The sequence below is a fragment of the Urocampus carinirostris genome, chromosome 20, assembly GCF_059441175.1.
Source record: "Urocampus carinirostris isolate Australia breed hairy pipefish chromosome 20, RoL_Ucar_1.0, whole genome shotgun sequence".
NCBI classification, from domain to species: domain Eukaryota; kingdom Metazoa; phylum Chordata; class Actinopteri; order Syngnathiformes; family Syngnathidae; genus Urocampus; species Urocampus carinirostris.
This window is the reverse complement of record NC_142368.1, coordinates 22477402-22500166: the sequence shown is the minus strand read 5'-3', so window position 1 is coordinate 22500166 and position 22765 is coordinate 22477402. Positions and strand designations below refer to the sequence as shown.

Genomic DNA, 22765 nt, shown 5'->3' with positions numbered 1-22765 from the left:
TTAGAAACTTGAAAAAGTCTTAAATTTGATAACCGCAAATAAAAGCCTTGAAAAGGTTTTACATTTTGTTTACAAGTCTAAAAGGTAACTTTCAAATGTCTTACCTGCGTGATAGAGCTAATAATAATAAGTAAACTACTGGCAGTATGGAACGTTGTGTTGTAGAATTATTTTTTCATTTTATCTGACTGAATCAATCTTTGACCGATAAATGCTATGTGTCGGTCAGAAAATCCACATCTACGCATTTTCTGCATTTATATAGCTGGTAAATATTCTTCATTGCAGTATTGTTACGATCCCAGTTTCCATGCACTTCGTTTTGAATATTTTTGCCTCTGTATCCTGACATTTTTCGTCTTATTTTTCTTTTTTAAGTCTTTTTTTATGTATTTATCTTAGGAAGGCCATTTCTAATCTTGTTGTAAACAATGTTCACAATGTTGTTATCGATGGCAATAAAGATGAATCGAGTTATAATAACAGAATAACGGGTAAAAACTGTTGAATATTTTCGAGGCATGTATTTTATTGACAAAAAGTACATATTTAGTTTTTTTTTCTTTTTTTTTAAAGTTCCTCTGTTATCTCATCTTTAGGTATTCAAATCAATGATGGCTTTATCATTTCATTGTAATATTTTTTTGCGGTGCTTTCCCCAAAAACAGAGCTTCCAGAAAACTGGACCGACACCAAAGAGACTCTATTGGAGGGTATGGTGTTCAACGTCAAGTACCTGGGAATGACCTTGGTGGGTCAGCCCAAGGGTGAGGACATGGCCGCCGCTGCCATCCACAGGATTGTGACCATGGTCAGTGATTATAGATATATTATTATTATTATCATTATCAAACATTTTACTCAGTATTTTGATGAAATTGTGACTTAAACTCTGCTCTATGTTGAAGTCTCAAATGACGTCACTGGAAATAAATGACTGGGTTCTATTTGACTGATATAAACGTCCATGGTATTGGATGCATTCTGGGTTGTTCTGAACTGCACCATCAATAGATGGGGTGTAGGTTAATCTGATAGAGGGCTTTGGTGCCCCCCTTTCTCAATGAGAGAGTAAACCTAATGTTTGGATTAAGAGGGAATTGATTTATTGCAGCAAGTGCACACTTGTCTCCGTCTGTTCCCTTGGAAACACATCGACCCAAAAGAGGATTGCAGTTTTTGGTGGGTGGGCAACTTCGGTGCGATAAAAGCTTGTTACTGTTGTTTTTTTCCCCTGCCTAAAATTGCACTCGTTAGCACTTTCCACTCACATGATTGTGCTTGTTCGAGTGCTTTTTATTTATTTATTATTTTTTGCACTTTCCATTCATTTTATTTTGTTTTACAAGGCGGCAATTCTATGTCCTTGAAAAGTCCTTGGAATCAGGGTCGACTACATATATGAGCATATGGCCCATTAGGCTTTTGAATCTAGCCCACCAAATAAAATGGTACAAATATAATGTTAATAAAGTACTACGTACCAATAATTCTCCCCTTTGCTGCAATGCCCACGTTTTCTCAAAAGATGGAAGAATCAAACCACGTTGTTGTAGTACACCATCCATTCCCAGCTGCATGATTGGTACCCGGAAGGCATGGAACAGATAGTACTATTAAACCTTTTCTTTTTAGTTTTGTTGTTCATCTGTTTCACGTCAACATTTCATTTAAAATGAGCAGTTGAAAAAAATGAAACTGAGGATGCACCGATTGAAGGAGAAGTGATGGAACCATCATGATGATAATTATCAGATTTGATGCACGTGGCTTCACATAATGTTTAAACGAGTGCTAATTATTTTATGCCATGTAAGAGTTATCCGCATCGGTGGTATTTAACAAGCTCATAAATAACTTATTTGTTATTATTGTATTTTTAGCAATCACAACCCTTTTAACAACCTTAGTGTAACCCGTGTCGCGGGAGTCCTCTTTGGACCCCCATTGTTAAAAAAATACAATGTTTATAAAGGATCTTAGCTGCACATAAGTTTTTTGCGATTAAGGCCAACATTAAAATGATGTATATATCATAGCTACATTTTCTATCATGTAAATGTATATTATGTAACAATTATTCATGAGAAACACTTTAATTCTGAGATCAAGTTTGGCACGTATTATACATTTAGTGCTTAAGAAGGGACATAAATCTTTTTGTTTAGTTTCCCAGTGTTTTTAAATCGATTTCAATGCATGTATTGGATTCAGACACTGTATCTGCAGAGACTGAGACATTTTTAGTGCCTCCTAGTCGGAAAAAAAATCCAAAGTTAATTTAAATAATAGGTAAAAAAAACTTTTTTATATTTGTCTTGTTTAACTGTATTTTAACTAGCTTATTTAGTAACATAAAAATACCTAAAATTAGCGGTTTCTTGCCATATTGTTATATTTTAATAGTTCTTAAATTAATAATTTAATAATAAATAAATTGAGAAATACCATTTTAATTGAGCAAATTTATCCGCCATACGAGATTTCGGTATTTTAATGATTTTATGATATATTTTACTGTGTTTTTAAAACTTTTTCTTGTAAAATAGGTAACCAATACTTAAAATATTTTTATATGATAGATAATTCTGTTAAATTTAAGGAATTGATTTTATTGTGGTCATCAAAGGTAACAAAAAGATAACTTTCTTTTCATCGGCGCTGGATTTCTTCCTTGGAAGAAAGAAAGTCAGTTGCTGGGAAAATGCTAAATTGGCCTTGAAAGTGCTTGAAAAGTGCTTGAATTTGTCTATGAAGAAGGTGTACGAACCCTAAATAGCGTCACAAGCAGATCAACAGGCGGCCTTCCAAACTGCAAGCTCAGTATTATGGACAAATCAAGGGCCCAGATGGACCACCCGAAGGGAGCTGGAGGGGGGTCAGACACTTCCTCCCGGCCACGCACTCATTCTCCGTTACAAATGACAAAAATATGGGGGGCTCCTTTTGTCCTTTCTCCTTAGAAATAAATTTTTCATTTCTCGCCCGACTGAAGATCTGATTGTGATGTACAGGCTCGAGCGGGTGCTAAAAATTTCCGTAAAGTGACGCTGACAGTTTCCCCGAAAGGAATCGTCATCACCGATACAGACACCGCCGCCCTGGTGGAGAACGTCTCCATCTACAGGTAAGGAAACATAAATCATTTTGTTAGAGTAGTGCCGTGAGAGAAGTCCTTTTCTATAAAGAAATGGGACAAAATCATTTTATTCTCAAACAAATTAGTTTTTCTATTTCGGTCCCTTTGTCTTTGTCTGTTTAGCTTATTACTTATCGTTTTTTTTTTCTTGCTCCCCTTTTTCATAACTTTCTTTCTCTTCAACTTTCTCTTTCTCCCTTAATGATTTTTGCCTTTCTCTTTTTCCTTATCGTTGTCTCTCTCTCTCTTTCTTCCTCTCATATCTCTTTACTGTCTGTCTCTTTCACTTTCCCCCTCCTTTTCTGTCTCTTTAGTCTCCCCTTTTTTCTCAGACTCAGTGATCTTTTTTTTTTTTCTCAGTCCCTCATCCTTTCTCTCTTTCTCCCATTTTTCAGATTTTTTTCTCTTTCAGTTTCTTTCCTTTCCCCCTCTTTGTCCATCTCTGATCTTTGTTTTTTCTGGGTCTCGTTCTTTTTCTCTCGCTTTCATTCTTAGACTCTTTCTCTTTAACCTCTGCTGTCTGTCTCTTTTACTTATCTCCTTTTCTCTGTAACTTGGCACTTCCTTCTGCCATGTCTTTCTTGGTCTTACATTTCCCTTCTCTGTCTTTCTTTTTCACTTATGTCTTTTCCTCTGCCTCTTAGCTCTTGAGTTTTTCTTTTTCTTTCTCTCTCGCTCTCTCTCTAGCTCTCATGCATAGTCTCTTATTTTCTATCTGCTGTTTATCTTTCTTACACTTCCTCTCTCCTTTTCTGTCCCTTTACTCTGTATCTCTCTTTTTGTGTCGTTCTCTCTCTCTCTCATCCGTAGTCTTTAACTTTCTTTCCTATTCTCGTTTTTTTTTGCTTTGTCTTTTTCTTTTTCTGTCTTGTTCTCTATCTCTTTCTTTCTCACTCTCATTTGCCTGTGTACATATGCTGTGTATTTTTTTTTTGTCCCTCATTGCTTGTTTTTCACTTCCTCTCTTCTTTCTCTTTTTTTCTGTTTCTCGTTCTCTCTCTCCCATCATTCATTTCCTATTTCACTCGCTTTCTGATGTATACAATTGAGCTAACTAAATATTTTCTGGCAGCATTCTTCATTAGGGATATTGCTTAAACATTTTTTATGCATAATAAGAAAATCCAAGAAAGGTTGTTGTGAATATAAGTAGGCAGCCCCTACGCGTTTGTATTATCCTCCATAACAGACCTCCAGGCAGAGCACTCAAATGGTTATTTGATCCCCGTTTTCACTCCCGCTCATGCTGCCATCTCATCTTGAACTCTCTCAATTTTCTTCCTCGACACAGATTAATTGGCCATGTTTCAAGCTGTAATGTCAGCAAGAGATGTGAAAGGATCTTACCATCTGTCTGAATAAAGTGGTTATTATTATTTTTTGGAGGGATTATATATCAATGGGAAGAACATACGCCTTCAGAATAATGGGGTATCAGCGTGATGTTAATATCTGGTATTGTTGGAGGCTACCTAAATCATTTGAATGGACCATTATTTAAGTAATGGAAATACAAAACGGAAATGATACTAGTAATTGATGGTGGTCAGTGCAGCCCTTTGAGACTCTTTGTGAGTAAGGACTATACAAATAAACATGACTTGACATTGATATTCCTCCCAGTAGTACAAATATGAATGGATTGAAATTAATTACAATATATTCTTTATAATTGATTGCTCCTGTTTGTAAAACGGCCACTAGGTGGTAGCTCTTATCAACCACCATTGCAAAACTCACTACTTCAAATGTAAGGTATATGTAGGCACAATAACTGTATTGACACTCAACCATCCCCAATGCAAATCAATACTTAATGATGGTGTGTGCATTCTCCTTTTGTTCAGCAACAAGAGCTTATGAAATTGATATTCGCCAGCCATCGCCTCACTCATTGCAGCCAGCAGATCAAACAGTCTGAAAACGTGCTTGGGTGTAAACGAGCACTCACAACTTGACAGCTCACTCTCAAGCGTGCTGTCAATCACTTGCTTTTTTCCCCCCTTCACGTAGTGAAAGCTCCCCTCACCCCCAATAAAATCACCTTTGCTGTGTGGAATCCAAATGCACACTTTCCAACAAACATTAATACAAGTAAAAATACAATAATGTTTTACTCTTCGGGTGTATTACAGAAAATGAACATTAATAAAAAAACAAAACAAGAGAAAAACAAATTGTTTGAATTCAACACAAATTTGTTAAGGTGAACAGTGATTTTAGTCAGAAAATAAAATGTGAATTTCCTTTTCTGTTACAACATTCAAACGTGTTATAGGCGGGGTATCCCGGGGTTTGCTATTTGGGTCACTCGTCGTCATGGACACGCACAGAAAACGTTTCATGCAAATATAATAGATTTTACAATTTCAATGAACATATTTGTGTGCGGCCCGCACTGTGCGGGATGCTTTGAAACCAGGCTGCTAATGAGCGGCAGCTCCATCGATAACACGATGAATGCATTGTGGGAAAAGTGCTCACACACATTCCCAAGTACAGTCCACCAAGATGATTATTCAAATGATATGCGAATTATCCATCCATTATCTGCTTATCCTCAGTAGGGTCGCAGAGGTGCTGGAGCCCATATTTGCTATCTTCGGGCAGTGGGCAGGGGACACCCAGAACTGGTTGCCAGCCAGTCACAGGTCACACAGAGACAATTTGATCTGGCCAATTAACATGGCATGCATCTTTTTGGAATGTGGGAGGAAACCGTAGTGCCCGGAGGAAACCCATCCAAGCACGGGGAGAACTCCACACATTAAGGTTTGATATGCAGATTATTTTAAATAAAATTGCAAATTCATGTAAGTAATATATACGTTCAAGTCATGTTTGTTCATACCCTTTATAATTAGATTCATGACGGTAAAAGTTGTCAATTTTTGTTGAAATAATTCTAAAATAAATTGTAAAAAAGGAATATGCGGGGTTGTTTAAAGTCTCGTTGTGTAATATTTGACCACTAGATGGCACTGTATTGTCTAATGCAAACGTAAAACAGTGCCTCACAGCACGGCGTAGAAGCAAGTTGAAAGAGAAACATGGTGGCAAATACAAATTTTTCGACCCATGATTTTTTTTATATATCCACAGTATATAGAAATTAACAATCTCATGATAATTAAGGTATTTTTACCTATTTGTCAAGTCAATGTTTTTTTTTCTGAAATGTCTTTTGTACCATTAGGAGGCACTAAATATCAGTCTTTTTTTAAAAATTCGCAGTGTCCACATCTTTTAACTTGAATTGAAATAATTGGAAAATCAATCGTTGACAAAAAAAGATATAAGTTCATACAACAGTTTTCTATCAAAGTTCATAATACAACTAGTTGGATTTCAAATATTTTTTCCTCCCGGCAGTCCCACTTCCAGCACCAGAACAAGACAAAAATGAAGCAACTGAACTTTTTAACATTCAAATAAAATGTTTCATATTATTTGGGATGAGATTGACACAGAAAACAAAATGGTTATTGTTTTTATTGAAAATTAATTTAATGATAGTTTCTTCACATCATGTTTAGTCATTTTGCATGTTTACATGAAACATTGTTTAGTAGTACTGTATATACCAGCTCAGTAGCCTAGATGGTAAGGCGCCCGCTTTGAGACTGGGAGGTCGGTGGTTCGCGCCCCGGCCGAGTCATTCCTAAGACTTAAAAAGTGGTCGGCGGCGCCCTCTGTTGGCTGCGGCTGCATCGGCTCGCTACAACGGGTCAGGTGCAATCGACATTTCGTTCTGTGTACATTGTTACACAGAATGACAATACAAGGAAATTATTATTATTATTATTATTATTATTATATTAATATTTCTTTTTAAATGGATGTTGAATGCAAATGGCCCCCAGGATGCCCCAGCTTTAATTTTACCAAAATCAAATTTAAAATAAAATCTGTTCACGTTGATATTTAACATTTATACATTTTATGACATGGGTACAGGCAGAGACCAAATACCAAGTCAAGTCATGTTTATTTATACAGCCCTGAATCACAGAGTCTCAAAGGGCTGCACAGACCACAGATTATTGCAAACCACAGACTATTATGACACCATCCCCTGATCTAAAACCTACACGAGGGCAAATAATACACAGATATTGTGAACATAAAATATAGGTTATTCATGTGCTATAGAATAGAAGTGTGTTTTAAGCTTAGATTTAAACATTTCCACTGAGGTTGCAACTTTTTTGTCTTAGTTAAAAGCCTCAATGCAGCATTTTGTACCAGCTGAAGGCTCTTGATTTTGGATTTTGTGAGACCGGAGAGTAATGCATTACAGTAATCGAGACGGGAGGGAACAAACGCATGAATTATAATCTCCGCATTCGACTGAGACAGCATAGGGCGAATTTTAGCAATTTTGTGAAGATGGAAAAAAGCTGTTCTATTAATATTCTTAACGTGTGTTTGAAAGGACCGATCAGGGTCAAATATGACACCTAAATTTTTGACTGAGTCACTCTGTGTGATATTACATTTGTCAATGTTCAGAGCAGTTTTTGAGAACAAGTCACGGCATTTAGATGGACCAATAACTAGCATTTCAGTCTTTTCAGAGTTAAGGCGCAAGAAGTTGAGTGACATCCATTCTTTTCTCTCAGTGAGGCAGGCCTCCAAATTTCCACAGTTTAGTGTGGCAGATTCCTCCATCGGAAGATATAGTTGAGTGTCATCTGCCTAGGAATGAAAACTGATATTATACTTGCGAATAATATCACCCAATGGAAGCATGTAAATGCTGAAAAGAAGGCGGCGAAGTACTCAACCCTGCGGAACACCACAGGTAACACTAAAGGGCTCAGATGTCATTTCACCATATTTAACACAGTGCGTTCTATCTGAGGAGGTAGGATCTGAACCATAAGAGGACGGTCCCTAAGAGGGAAATCAATTTTTCCAACCGCTCTAGTAAGATATTATGGTCCACAGTGTCAAAGGCAGTACTAAGGTCCAGCAGCAGCAAGAGTGATGAAGCGCCGGCGTCCATTGCCAATAGAAGATCATTGGTTACCTTAATCAGGGCTGTCTCAGTAAAGTGGTTAGCCCTGAATCCTGATTGCATAGATTCAATCTATGTTGTTATTGTCTGTTAGACTATAAATTGTGACTACTAAAGGTAAATTTCTTATGTCAACATCCCCACCCTCTTCCTCCTTTAAAATTAAATGTCCCTTAATATTTATCTTTATAAAATTTCCAATTCAATAATAAAACACGCCTGGTTCCTTATGTGGGGCACTAAAATACAGCCTTGTAGACAAGGTTTTACTGAACCAAACCCATGTGACAATGTAACCGAGGATTAACAATATATGATATCATTGTGTTTGGTTGCTGCATCCTTTGCATTCGCTCATGTTGGTTTCTAATAATTTTAACATTGTCATAGTAGAATCTTGTAAGTCACTTTTACATTATATGAGCTGAGAGAGTTAACCAAATGTGTTCGTTGATATCATGTTGAGAACAAGTAAGAAAATGTGAGAGGGGAGAAAATGACATTGATCACATACTCCCCCTTGCCTCCAGATACATTCACAAATTAATTCATAATGGATCTAATTATAGTCTAAATGCATCAAGGTCATGACTCGCTTAGGGGAAACAATCTGGATCAGTACAGTATGCAAGTCCAGCGAGTTCCTGCTGATTTTGTAGATAATTTTAAAAAATATTTTAGAAAATCACCTTAGTCAGTTTGTTGTTTTTGCTTTTGCCATGTTCGAAATGAAAGTCTCATTCATTCATTGTTTTTGTAGTGTTAAAACTAAAAAATGTTGAGTGTTCTTGCTTCAAGCTATTTTGTCAGGCCGTTTATGTAAAATAACATCATTTTAAAAAACGTAAATGTCACGACAAATTACATTTGTATATTCCTAAATCACAGGGTATCAAAGATCTTCGCAGGCCACAATTGCAACATCCCCAAATTTGAAATCATTGCGTGAGCTAGGAAAATCTTAAACTCATTATAAATCTATGAATATGAAATTTTGATATACCAAATTAAGTTTTCTAAACAATGCAAATTATTTCATTTTACTTAAGTCACTGAATGCTTTTTGATGCAAAATTAAGATTTGTAGCATAAATTTTGTTTTTCCTTCCCAGAATCTCATACTGCACAGCGGATAAAAGTCAGGACAAGGTGTTTGCCTATGTGTCTCAGAGTCCATCCAACGAGACGCTTGAGTGTCACGCCTTCCTCTGCCAAAAGAAGAAGATTGTATGTACAGTATAAAAATTCTATTTATTCACTAAAAGGCAATGGACGTTTGGCTCCACCTTGTGGTAGCTTAAAAATATAAACTTTTCAACAGCAAGTTTTATGCAAATAGAGTAGAGATAAATGGTAAGTGGTAAATTGTTTGCATTTCTACAGCGCTTTTCAAGTCACTGAAGACCTCCAAAAGCGCTTTACAAAGTGTTTCACACTCACCCATTTACACACATACTCACACACCAATAGGGAGTCAGCCATGCAAGGGGCCCACCTGCTTAATGGGTGCATTAGGGATTCAGTGTAGAGCCCAAGGACACTTCGACATATGACACAGAGGAGCCAAGAATCACACCTGCGACCTCTTGATCCCAAGACGAGCGCTCTACCTGAGCTAATGCCGCCCTAACTGCACTGTTTTCCCGTGATCCATTATCCCCAGGTGACTATTGCTGAGAGAGGTGGTCGAGAGAGAAAATTGGTGTCATGCAGAATTGTTTTTGCTGTTAATGGGGACCAGGACCACCTGCGAAAAGCTCCCAAGGGTTGAGCTTACCTCCAGATGCCATCATTAATCGGCTCGCTACAACGGGTCAGGTGTATCGACATTTCGTTCTGTGTACATTGTTACAAAGAATGACAATACAAAGGGAATTATTATTATTATTATTAATAACTGAGAGTAAATGACTGTATTAAAATAAGGTTAGATCTACAAATAACACACAATTGCAGCTGAATGTATGGTTTTTATTGTCATACAAAAGTAAAATGAAATTGGGGGCTTTTCTTTTCAGTGTAAGAAAGCAATTTAGAGAGCGTCTGGCTAGCTGTGCGCTAGCATCGTAGGTCCTCGGATAGAGCTTCAGGTTATCTGTTTCATGAGTAATGGACCTGGCATTTCTAAGGTACAGGTTCCACAGGGGTACCTTGTGACGGTTGTTAACGTACCTGAACCGTGGCAGTTGGTCACACCTGCATTCTCTCCCGACACCGCCTCAGTCCCTTACAACGAGCACCGAGTGGTGATCAGCATTACTTTGTGCTCTTTTGACTTGCCTCAAAGTCCAATTTAATAGCTGAATTTATTTTCAATGTAACGAGCCGCTAAAAGCTAGCAGTCGCTCTGCTTCGCAGTTTGCTTTCAAGGGCAGTGCCATCCTGCTGTTTGACTAACAGCATACACCAGCCTATCACGGTTGCGCACAGTCCCATCCACCCAACATAAAACGCCCCTCCTAATCTGTCCCCACTGTCTGCTGTCTAAGAAAACACAATGCACGATACAGATGAATTCAAAATCCGCGAAAGGAGTGAATTAAACGTAACCGAAGCCCGAAGTAGCGAGTGGTCTCTGTATCGCTTCTTTCTATTCAAAACAATCTTGGTGCAGGCTCAAGCTGTGACGCTGACCGTTGCACAGGCCTTCAAAATCGCTCTGGATCTTTGGGAAATGGCTCAACAAGGTCAGTTAAAAGCTAATAAAAATACTCTTCCGATTAAAATGGAAATATCTGTTCTCATCTGTAGACAAAAGCAGGAACACGGGAAGTACGTGTTGTTCGTGCTCTGCCAGCAGCAAACAAAACATGGAGTCAACAGATAGTCCGTGTCCTCCTGCAGGTGAGATGAAAACGTATCAAATCAAATTTATTTCTACAGCGCTTTTCATACAATAAATGGCCACTCTTAGTGCTGTATAACAACATTTAGCGTACAATAGCTCAATAATGTATTTAATGTAAAAGTTATAGAAAACCCTCATAGTTTTCTTTTCTTTTCAATATTTGATACATAGAAACAAAACATTTAATTTTATTTTTTGTATTTATATATATATATATATATATATATATATACATTCTTAAATCTTTGTGCCCAGGCATACACCACCTCGTGTTAGCGAGTCCACCTCCTCTCCGAATTCCGGAATTCCCGCAGCCGGGAATCGGAGAGGTTTGCTCCGGTTGCTCCAGGTAGCTACACGCTAGACGTGAGCCACGTTTCCGTAAAACACAGCAAACTGCACTTCCTGTGCGCTTTGTTTTTCACCAGCACAGCCAGTTTGTCTGTCTTATTTGGTATAGAGTTCACATTTACTATGATTACGGACGGCCGCTTAGCCTTAGCTCTGGCACTGCATCCACGATAGGCCCCCCTCATCACGCCGGCGCGATAACTCTTCAGGGCAAGGAGTTGATTCTGGCAGCGCCAATAGACTTTTGTTTGAAATGGTACTTCGTCTCCATCTTGCGGTGGAATGTTTTTACGATTTTATTTTTTTGTAAGGGGAAACCCGTAGTTTTTGTTATTCAACCGTAACACCGTAGTGGGTTCAAGAAAACTACTCATTACGGCAAAACCGTAGTACTTGGCAGGTATGATGTGGTATTGTTCAATGGCGTACTCCTAGCTTAAACGTACACTTTAGCGGTGAAGTACACACGGCACTGAAACATTGTAACATTTTTGTATAGTAATGAATATATGCCTGTGTTCAATAAAGCATTAAAAGATATGTACATAAATATATATACAGTAAAGAAAATAAGTATTTAAACACCCTGTTATTTTGCTATTTCTCCCACATAGGAATCATGGAGGGTTCTGAAATTTTCTTCATAAGTGAATGTCCACTGTGGGAGAAATAAACCCCCCCCCCCCAAAAAAAAAATTTGGAATTTCAATGCATGATTTTTTTAACAATTTAGTTGTGTGATACGGCTGCAAATAAGTATTTGGACACCTGTGTATCATCTAGAATTCTGACTCCGAAAGACCTGTTAGTCCGCCCATTAGAAGTCCACCTGCACTCCATGGCCGAGTCCCATTCTTCGCACTTTCACTCGCTATGTGCCCTAGTCACTCGGTTTGCGCGTTCACGTGAAAATGGAGTGTGTCCCGATACTCTCAAGTCCGAGGCAGAAGTGACCTCAAACCATGTCGTAACCACTTCAAGACCGAGGGGGCTCCCTACCTCACTTGGCGGCGAAGTGACTACCCAGAAGGCTTTGCGAATTCTCAATATCAACAAACATGCCCGGAAAGGAACCGCACAAATGTAAGTAGTTTTCCACAACCACGCATGTATTTGCAACAAAATGTATTGAGATATCTTAGTTGGACGTAAATGCAATAGAAAATCGTATTTTCGCGTTAAAACATGAACATTGCAAAATCGCTACTTTACGAAGTGCACAAATCTACCAAGGGAGCTGCCAAAAAATAATCTTCACGCTACAAACTCTAAAGTAGGATAACTGCAGAAAATCACGGTTCAGCCCATCCCTGTTTGTATCTTAAACGAGTCGTGCTTTTACATGTACATGGCCAGTCGCTAAAGGAGCATAGTCAGAATAACGTTCTGGACATACGCGCTTGTTTACTGCACACAATTTCGGGTGTCGTGTTTTATTTACAATATGATTATTTCATGTGAGATCAGAATGCATTAGTTTTCATCATGCATTATGAGTAATGTCTCCGAATTTCACGTGGAAATACAGTTGAAACAAATTACTATCACACAGTCCACTGCCTTCTCTGTAAACACATATTAAGTAAACTAATTACCTTTTCAAAATGTTGTCCAAATGTGGAGACAATTCTAAAGCATATGTGATGCTGGCCAATAGAAGGCTCTTACAGCCATAAGAATAACATGTCAATTTTGTGTATCTATTCACTATCAAATAATTATCCAGAACACATCCTATAATTTCTCACATCAACTTGTTGAGCATCCTATACACAGTTGTTTTTGTGCAATACACAAGCATTAAGTAATTCTTGTTTTTTCCACCCAACCTAAAGGCCAATGTAGAACGTCCCGTGGAAGAGCTGGCCACCATCACAGCTACCACGCCATCCACACCGACGGGCACGTCGTTGGCATCTTCTAATCCGGCGCCAAACCCCAAATCACCCAGAAAAAAAAGGAAGCACGATACACTCCTTGACTTTTTGAAAGCGGAGTCTGCCGGAGTGAGGAAAAGGCTCGAGGAAACTGTGGCCAAAACTGAGCGGTTCCCGTCCTTTTTGGGAAGCTCGTGGACAAATTTCCAGAACAGTGACATTCCTGCAATGTTTCCCTTTGTTTTATAAAAGGAAAATATTTTATTTTATTAAGAACTCAATGAAGTTCCAGTTTGTGTTTTCCAGCTTTATGGAAGTATTGGTATATTTTTGTTACAATTTGTGACATATTATTTATTTACTATTATGTATTTCGGCCCAATGTGATTTTGTTTTTCTGAAAGTAAACTATTATTTAAACTGGAGTGATTTGTAGTTGTTTTCTGTCCAACAGTCACATAGTTCACACACAGTATCTCACATCATTATGAAATAAACCACCAAGGTGTTACTCAAAATAAAGATGTTTATTGAATAGTAATGCAGAAAAGCACGGAATGCAAATGTGGGTCTGACTTCCAAAGCCTAAAACATGGCTTTTGGGCAATTTATTCCATATTAACTGTGGACAATTCTGTGTATCGTGGACCTGGGAACCCTGAAGACCCGTGACACCACACGGTAGGACAGACCGTGGGCCAGCCAGTATAGGCCCTCCAGCCATGGCCCTGTTCCCTCTTTAGCAGCTCCTGCAGGGCCCACATGACCTTCTTGCTCAACCTTAAGTCCTGAATGAGTTTTGACTTCACATCGAACCATAAGCACAGGATGGGAACATTCCTGTCCAACCTGTCCACGCTTATGGGACAGCCACTCTGGAACACAATAGATAACAGACAATTTAGACATAAATGTGGGCATAGATGATGTAAGCATCATGAAAACATGTTGAAATGAGCTTTTTTATATCCAATGACAACTCTTTTGAATTAAATTCCTTATGAACCAAGGTTTTTGGGTCGTACAGGGAAGTTTGGTGACGATATTATGTCAGCTTAAGGGTCAGGTGGACTGTTCTTGTGTTTGTTTACTTTTCATCATGTCACACACTAAAGACCCCTACTATATGTCATAAAATGGCATTAAGATACTAATAAGTAGATTGCCATTTATGTCTACACAAACATAAGGTATTATGTGAACGTGCATTGTATGTTAACTTTTACTGTATTTGACCGAACGGGTCATTTTTTTAATGAGTGTACGTACCTTGTAAAGATGAATCAGCACTACATAGCGCCGAAGCTGTCTTCAGTATAGCACATTTCTCCTCCGTTTATTGGAGACACGGAAAAGATGATGAGCTTTCAGGCAATCGGTAATAACACAGCAGTAGCGGGCATTTTTAACATTGCACGAACTCTCCAACTGACACACTACAAGTTGAGACTCGAGTTGTTTACATGTGACGTAGACCAATACGTCACTGAGGTCTACAGCCAATTAATATTACCGCCATCTCCTGGACAGGGGTGGAACCTTGCAAGTCTTGTCCAAGCCATCTCCGCTTTGCACTTCACTCGCGGAGGGCACTCCTCTTCGAGGGACCTCACTGGAGGGTCCTCAGGGCCGAGTGAGAGAAATGGGATTGGGCCCATGTATCATCCTGAATCAGATCCACCTGTTTGAGGTCGTTAGCTGTATAAAGACACCTGTCCACCCCATACAATCAATAAGACTTGAACTTGTAACATGGCCAAGATCAAAGAGCTGTCCAAAGGCACAGAGACAAAAATTGTACACTTCCACAAGGCTGGAAAGGGCTACGAAGCAATTGCCAAGCACCTTGGTGAAAAAATGGCCACTGCTGAAGCAATCATTAGAAAATGGAAGAAGCTAAACACGGTCAATCTCAATTGGAGTGGAGCCCCATGCAAGATATATTGTGAGATTTTGGGGAACAACCTTCTTTCCTCAGTCAGAGCATTGAAGATGGGTCGCGGCTGGGTCTTCCAACACGACAACGACCCGGAGCACACAACCAGGAAAACCAAGGAGTGAGTCCGCAAGAAGCACATCATGGTTCTAGCATGGCGCAATCAGTCTCCAGACCTGAACTCAATCGAAAATCTTTGGAGGGAGCCCAAACTTCGTGTTTCTTGGCTCAGGTTTCTGGGCTGTCCCTATCTAGAGATCTGTGTGGAGGAGTGGGCCAAGATCCCTCATGCAGTGTGTGCAAAGCTGGTGAAAAAACTACAAGAAAAGTTTGACTTCTAGAATAGTAAACAATGGCTACTCTACCAAATATTAACATTTATTTTGTCAGTTGTTGATACTTATTTGCAGCTATATCACACAAATAACTCGTTAAAAAATATGCATTTTGATTTCTCGATTTTTCTTTTTAGTTTATTTTAATTCCAGACCCCTTCATGATTTCTAGCCGGGAGAAATAGTAAAATAGCAGAGTGTTCAAATATATATATATTTAGCGCGCCGGGTTTAAATTGTGATTGTTTCCTTAAAATCAATTTATTCTGTCAGGTTTGGGTTTATATACCTGCCAGCTGTGCTGGGCTGGATTTTACCTCTACAGTTGATTTCTAAAAATTTGCTTGGCAACAGTGTGTTCGACACTGGATGGTAACTATTAAAAATGCTCGAGTAAATTGCTCTTCTTCAGATGGGGCCTCACCAATGTCGTTTTAAAGGCAGCAGAAAAAACGCCCTTCTGGAAAGAACAATTGACTATATTTTAAAATCTGTTCCTTAAAGATGTGTGAATTGGGTCTAAAAGGAACGTGTTTGGGTCGAGTTCTTTTCTTAATCTCGAACTTGTGCGTTTTCAGACTCAAACGCATGCACGTCCGCTAGCGTGGACAAGAAACTCCATCAACCGTTCTTGTCCACTTCTATTAGCTCGCCATCGCCTCGCAGCAAACCTGCTCGAAGGCGGCTTGTCCAACACGAGGATTCCTGGGTACGTTGCTGCAATTCCTATTTTCACACACTTTATAAGCACCTTGGAGAAATTTGGAGATTTATTTTCAGGTGTTAGGATTCAAAGTTGATAAGAATTACAAAAATAACAGCACAAATATACAGTTGTCTCTAAACTACTGTCAGAAATGACTATTTGGAACGAGTAAGACTCTTCTACTTCTATAGTTAATTTGACCAAACTTTATAGGAAGATTTTGTGTAAAACCACTGACACTTGGTAGGTTTTGTTGAGAATGATTCCTCAATTGGGCTACAAAATATATTTTAAAAGCTGTGAAACAATTTGTTAGTAAAACATACTTTTATAAGCCCAAGTGTGTATCAGTTGACCTCTAAATGGCACTGTTTATTGCGTACGAAAACTAGTGCCAAGGGCACAGCGTAACAGTAAGAAAAATATGGTAGCAACTTTAAGTAGAGTTTCCACTATGTAAAAGCAGTACAAATTTCTGAGCCAATGATTTTTTTTTTTTTTTTTCAAATGAACATTGGTCTGATAGTTAATGTATTTTTGCCTAGTAAATCAATGTTGTTGATTTTTAACTGAAAGGTTTTTGTACCATGAGGAGGCATTAATTACACACTGTCCCTTTAAATAGTAGAAATTGACTAAATAGTAAAAGAACCCTAGAAATTAACATAATGTCGAATGATTGTGTTAATTTGAATCTGAGAGTCGGCGGAGGTCACTCCCGGGCCGTGCAACGGAGCGAGTTTGGCGGACGCGGTGTCACCCTAATAAGGATAAGCGGTGCAGATAATGAGATGAGTTTTTTTTTTTTTTTTTTTTTTTTTGAAGGGTCGTCGCTACTTCAGATTTTCACTTTTTGCGGGTGGTTTTGTTTTGTAACCGGGTCTAAAAAAATGATTTTTTTTTTTTTTTTAATGATTTATTGTTAAGTGTTACCATCAAGGAGGAAAGGGTAAAGAAAAGCTAGCCCATTATATTGTGTTTTCGCAATTGATTCATGAAGTTTGATTTTGAATTCTGTAACTGAGGGGAAAAGTCTCTCAAATGTTCAAAACTAGCATATATGATTTTAAAAGACCGTAAAAATTAGGTCAATCATGTTTAAAACCCCCAAAATAACCCACCCAAATAAAATGTTTGTGTAAAATAACCCAAACCCAAAAAATTAACAATCTTTTTTTTTTTTTTTTAAAGAATCTCTAAAATTAGGCTGTGTTTAACTTTATACCTGGGGTCTCCAACGTGGTGCCCCCTATGGACAGTTGAGGTGCCTGTGGACCAGTGCTGTAAATACTTAATCAGTGCTGGGTCATTGTGATATTCTAGGAAGACGGGGTTTCTTCATTGGTTGACTGAGTCCATATGACCATATTTGTAATGGTTAACCAAGCAATAACATGTTAACAACATAGTAATCACATGATTTAAATTTCTACCATAACTTAAATTTCAGTTCCTGGGCTTAATGGACCAAAAAAAAATAGAATAATCTATCCTTTATTGAATAGATTTTTATGAGTTGTTTGAAAATAATTAAAATATAATGTATTTAAAAATTAATTTAGTCTTTTTTTTTTTTTTTTTTTATCAAACATGAAATACAACAAACTAGATTAAAATAAATGGGTTTGACCAGTTATCTAGCCAAGTTGGAAATTCATATCAAACTGGGTGCCCTTTGCACTTTCCAGCGACAAAAAGTAGCTCTCATCTTGAAAATGGTAAAGACCCCCTGCTTTGTATATAAATGATCTAGAATTTGCAATTTAATAAGGCCAGGTCATGGTCTGATCCATTTTATTTCGTGTTTTTAAAGTGGAAGAAACCCAATTTTTGATTTAAAATAGAATGTGATTACCAAACATGTGAGCAGAAGCTGTAAGAATTTGCCACTAGATGGCGTCCCAATCACGCGAGCAGAAACTCACCTCTAATTAAAGCCGTGTGAGTGTAAAGAATAATCGAATCGTTTCCTCCATAGGACGTGGATGACTGCGTGGACGAGCAACTGGCAAGGTAATCCTTAAGCAACATGTTTATTTTCGGCAATGAAATTGAAAATAATTCCATTTTAATCTGGTTGACGCGTCATGCAGCAGCATGGATGTGGAGGACGCACGCACAGGTAATCATTTGTTGAAACTTACTACACGTTTATGCAACATGACTACAGTATCAAATCGAAGATTTTTAACGCAGGGGAATAAATTATCAACAGCGATGCACATCAACCTTATAATAGCTGTACAATATGTTTTGCCCTCCACAAAAATTGTCTTTGGAATATGGTTGTGTTCCTTTGATGTATTGTCCATTCTTGACCAGGGAAAAACAGATTTTTTGCTCATTAAAAATTTCACTTTCGTTTCTAAAAATGAATCTTGAGAAAAATGTAAATAGTTCATTATTTTGCTACAAACATGAACTTGAAGTTAAATTACATGTTTAATATCAGTGTTAGGCATCTTACAGAAAACAACAATTACAATAACTAATTTAAAAAATTCCAATACCCCACAGATTATTGACACCAAGTAGTGCACTACTCCGAAAGTACCATATGTACTTGCATTTAAGATCTGCTTTTAATAGCCAAAAAAAATTGGAAGAAAAGGTGTACACCAACCTGTTGAAATATTTCTGGCTTGTGCAATATTAAGAGCTTGCACACGAACACAGCCGAGATACTCATCAATTTTGTGTTGTGATGCCAGCATATTCAGCGATCAGAGGACACTCATTCATGATCTGCATAAATTAAGTAACCAAATAATGCAGTAACGACATTAATTACAATATTTGATTAATGCTTTACTCGTTATAGAGAAAAGTAATTGTGTTACAGTAACATTTTGTAGATTTTTATGCATGTTTTAAGCTGTGTCTGATGTGGCTCAAGCATTTGTTCTTTCTGTTGATTGTAAGATTTCAAACTAACCTCCATTGTCCTTTGTTTTGATCAGAATGGCCCAGCTCAGCAGCTGACTCATCTATAAAGATGCAGAATTGAACCTTCGCTTGTAACAAAGAGGACAACTTGGATTTGACAACAAAGAGTTAGGCTGTGAGGATCAGCAATGCCCTCCATATTGACTCGTTGAGGGCAGCTGCCCCTTAAAACCACCACAAGGAGGACAACAACCTTGATCAGACTTATTTTTTCTTGATGGAGCAGGTAACTGCAAGCTCACTGGTGCATTTAACCACCAGTTTTTCAACTTGTGAAGAATAAATGAGCCTATTTTAACAGTGTGCATCTTATTGACAACACTGTTTACTTTCAATTGCACGCACATAAAACATCTGAAATTGAAGTTTCCAAGGCTTCCATCACTGAGTGCGAAGAAATCTTCCCACAACTGGCACGTTGCCATGGTAACGGTCATCCATTCATCCAGGCACGACACAAATCTGACATCGAAAAGATTTATTTGGCACTGGCGCGAATACAATTGTTGAGAAATGCCTGACATTCTTGTCTGAAGTTGAGCTATGCACATCTTTACCAGCAGATGGCGTGCATGCAAGTCAAATAGATGAAAATTGGGAGAAAAATCTGACAATGTATGAAGAATTATGTCACTACCTTGCATCTCATTAACATTCCCACATCCTATAGGGCAGTGTTTGGCAACCACTGGGCCGCATTCCGGCCGTGGGTGGTTTGGTGCTGGGCCGCACAGAAACAAGAATAAGTTCCATTGTTTTTTTTACCTATTGTTTCTTTACGGACACTGCTATGGTAAAAAGCTATTTGATTAACTAGATCGAAAGCTAAATCGAGCTAGAAAGGAAGCCAACGTTTAGTTTAATAACTAGCAAAAAAGCTCATATGTTGGCTAAATAGAATGCAAAATATGGAAAATGCTAGTTAGATAACTAGCTACAAAATTAAAGTTGACCAAACAGCTAGCTGGGAAAACTGGAGATTTTATTTGCTTCATTAAACCCGTAAATTGGAATTCTGTTGTATTTAGCCATATTTTTATTTTTTATTTTTTGACTGGTAACTAACACAACTACTTTCAGTTAATTTCTTAAAACTAATGATCAATACTTGGAATAGATTTGTCCATGAACGGTAATTTATTTGAATTTCTAAAATGACCTATTACCAGGTTAATAATTGAAAATAGGGTTCCTTATCATATTACTAGAAAATCACAATGACCCAGCAACTGGTAAACTACACTCAGAATAGGTCCACAGGCACCCCAACTGTCTTAAGGGGGCACTGCGTTGGAGACCCCTGTATTAGAGTGTGTTGCTATTAGCAAGTCCGCCTTACAGCTTAGAGGTTCTGGGTTTAATTCTAGCTACTGGCTGCCTTGTGTGGAGTCTGCATGTTCTCCATGTGCCTTCGAGCAGTTTCTCCCACATTCCCCCCCAAAAAACAAGCGACAGTCTTTATTGTAAGTGGTTCGGAGAATAATTTTGGTGTGACATTAGGAGCACATTAAATGTATCACATGACCACACAGTGGAGTAACACTCATTAATGCTATAATTGTTATTTTCAAAGTACAAACAAAAGTATTGTCCAACAATGAACCAGTCTGTGGTACAGAAACTGGTTGCCCACCACTGCTATCTAGAGGGTACATTGAGGATTTTTTTTTCTTTTTCATTTATTCATTCTTTTTCCTTGAAACACTTCTCACAAATTAAATTTGGATGTTCTACCTTTGACGGTGGCATGAAATGAAGTGATGGAAAGGGCAATATCAAAAATCGTTATTTACAGTGAGGCTGCGGCACTCCCAGAGATAGTGTGTTTCTAGATGCTGTAAATGAGTTTCTACCAATTCCCTTGGCATGCACGTGAAGCACTCCCTCTCGGATGGGACACTTCATTGAGAACACCTGAAGAGTCACATTAATGGTAGGCTGGCCAGGGTTTTCAGGAAGGTCATCGGGGTCGACTGTACCTAATAAAGTGGGCTGTCAGTTGGCCGCGCCTTGCTCGTTCCTCGTTACACTTCGATGATGTTGATAGAGGGCGCCGATGGGTGAAACTAGGACAAGGAAGGGAGAAATGAGTTTTCATTGTCATTAGAACAGAAAAAAATATATTTATCAAAGCCTTACTGTCCCCCACTGGTCGCAACTAAGCAGAGAACTATTTAGAAAAACGGCACTTTAGCTTCCCAAACAGCTTCTCAGATTTTTTTGTTTTAAAAATATCTATAATAAAACATGGACCAAATTAGTGATTTCATACGATTTGCTAAGGATCCTTGTATAACACATGAAATGCAAGTCAAAATATTCAGATCTACAAAAAAAAATGCAAACTACAAAATTATTTCCTTTTTAAACACTGAACAGATTAAGTCGAACAAAATCCCTGAAAACGCATAATAAAATATAAACTTAAAATGCAAAAAAAATATAGTTAAACCAATTTAGACAAATCGTCTGAAAAACATGCAATAAAACTAAAATAAGTAAAACAAAAAGCAAAAGATCAGCACTCAGTTGAAAGAATAAATGCCCTCTGCTATTTAACAAAAATATAACTATGAATCCAAATTTGGCTCATTTTTCTGTTTTTATACATTCAGTACTCCTTCCGCAATGAACTCAATTATTACCCGACACCTTCAGAGCCCTTTCAGTTTTTGTAAACGAGTGTGACGTAACCAAGGTGTGTGCAATGTTGAAGCAGAACATTTATCAGTTTATAGCCGCTCAATAACAAAAATATTGTAGATCATAGATCGGAACAACTCAAAAGAGCACCAAGTATGTTCTATAGCAGCAAGATGCAGACTATTTTAGTCCTCAAAATCAACAAAAAAACATTCTTTTGACCGGTGCTGGATTTCTTCCTTTGAAGGTACTGGTAACATTTTGAAATTGGCCTTGAAAGTGCTTGAATTTGGCCCTAAAAACGTGTACAAACCCTGATTAATGGTCATCTTGATCAAACCTCGTGTAGTTTTATTTTCTTGAGCAATGTTAACATGCCTGTTTGAAAATGTGTGATTCAAACCATGGCCATAGTTTGAAATCTAACACCGGAAATCTTACAAATTTCTCCAAATAAACCTACAACCATAGTAATTGTTATGCTCTTTGCAAATAAATTTTAAACGTATTTAGCTCACCAATTCACAATGCTCCATTGAGATACGAGATCACAGATTTTGAATTTTGCTCTGTTTTGAAACAGTTTTATAATCTATACCAGTTTGAATCCCTAACCCAAATATCTAGACATAAGATTACAATCCCAATGTAATACCCCAACCACAGGAAAAGGCAATAATCTTTGAAACCATACTTGTAATTAAAAACTTAAAACCTTATTTACATCCTTTGTTCGAAACCAATACCGCAGGTTGAATACTCATTCAAAAACTAAGCACTAGTTTGCAATCCTAAAGTCATTTTAAAACATTGCAACCAAACTCTTGTATGAAGCCTTAACTTAAGAAACAAATTTGTAGTTTAAAACATTGAAATCCTAACAATACTTACATCCTTTTTCACTTAATCTAGCTATTATAAAACACAATCTAATAACCTTAACCTCATCTTGAATCCCTCATTT

General features: G+C 37.8%; 2 protein-coding genes across 9 annotated transcripts in view; one reads left to right on the top strand and one right to left on the bottom strand.

Moving 5' to 3' along the window:
• The window catches only part of LOC148346614 (low density lipoprotein receptor adapter protein 1), a 34333-nt gene extending 14877 nt beyond the window's left edge, over positions 1 to 19456 (top strand). Inside the window, exons 2-10 of one of the 4 annotated variants that reach the window (XM_088325412.1) lie at positions 669 to 811; positions 3015 to 3127; positions 9272 to 9386; positions 10774 to 10846; positions 10911 to 11003; positions 16085 to 16215; positions 18191 to 18225; positions 18309 to 18334; positions 19173 to 19456. In XM_088325412.1, coding sequence (XP_088181538.1) covers positions 669 to 811; positions 3015 to 3127; positions 9272 to 9386; positions 10774 to 10846; positions 10911 to 11003; positions 16085 to 16215; positions 18191 to 18225; positions 18309 to 18334; positions 19173 to 19219 — 776 coding nt within the window. In that variant the 3' untranslated portion in view covers positions 19220 to 19456. Of the gene's footprint in view, positions 1 to 668; positions 812 to 3014; positions 3128 to 9271; positions 9387 to 10773; positions 10847 to 10910; positions 11004 to 11262; positions 11357 to 16084; positions 16216 to 18190; positions 18226 to 18305; positions 18335 to 19172 lie in introns of those variants that run through there. The other 3 variants (XM_088325411.1, XR_015848312.1, XM_088325413.1) reach the window with 3 other exon arrangements.
• Positions 19457 to 19621: 165 nt separating this feature from the next.
• Positions 19622 to 22765, bottom strand: part of fndc4a (fibronectin type III domain containing 4a) — a 46184-nt gene continuing 43040 nt past the window's right edge. For 3 of the 5 annotated variants that reach the window (XM_088325414.1, XM_088325417.1, XM_088325419.1), the window contains one exon: positions 19622 to 21224. In XM_088325414.1, the coding sequence (XP_088181540.1) occupies positions 21119 to 21224 (106 nt within the window). In that variant the 3' untranslated portion in view covers positions 19622 to 21118. The remainder of the gene's footprint in view (positions 21225 to 22765) is intronic. The other 2 variants (XM_088325416.1, XM_088325418.1) reach the window with 1 other exon arrangement.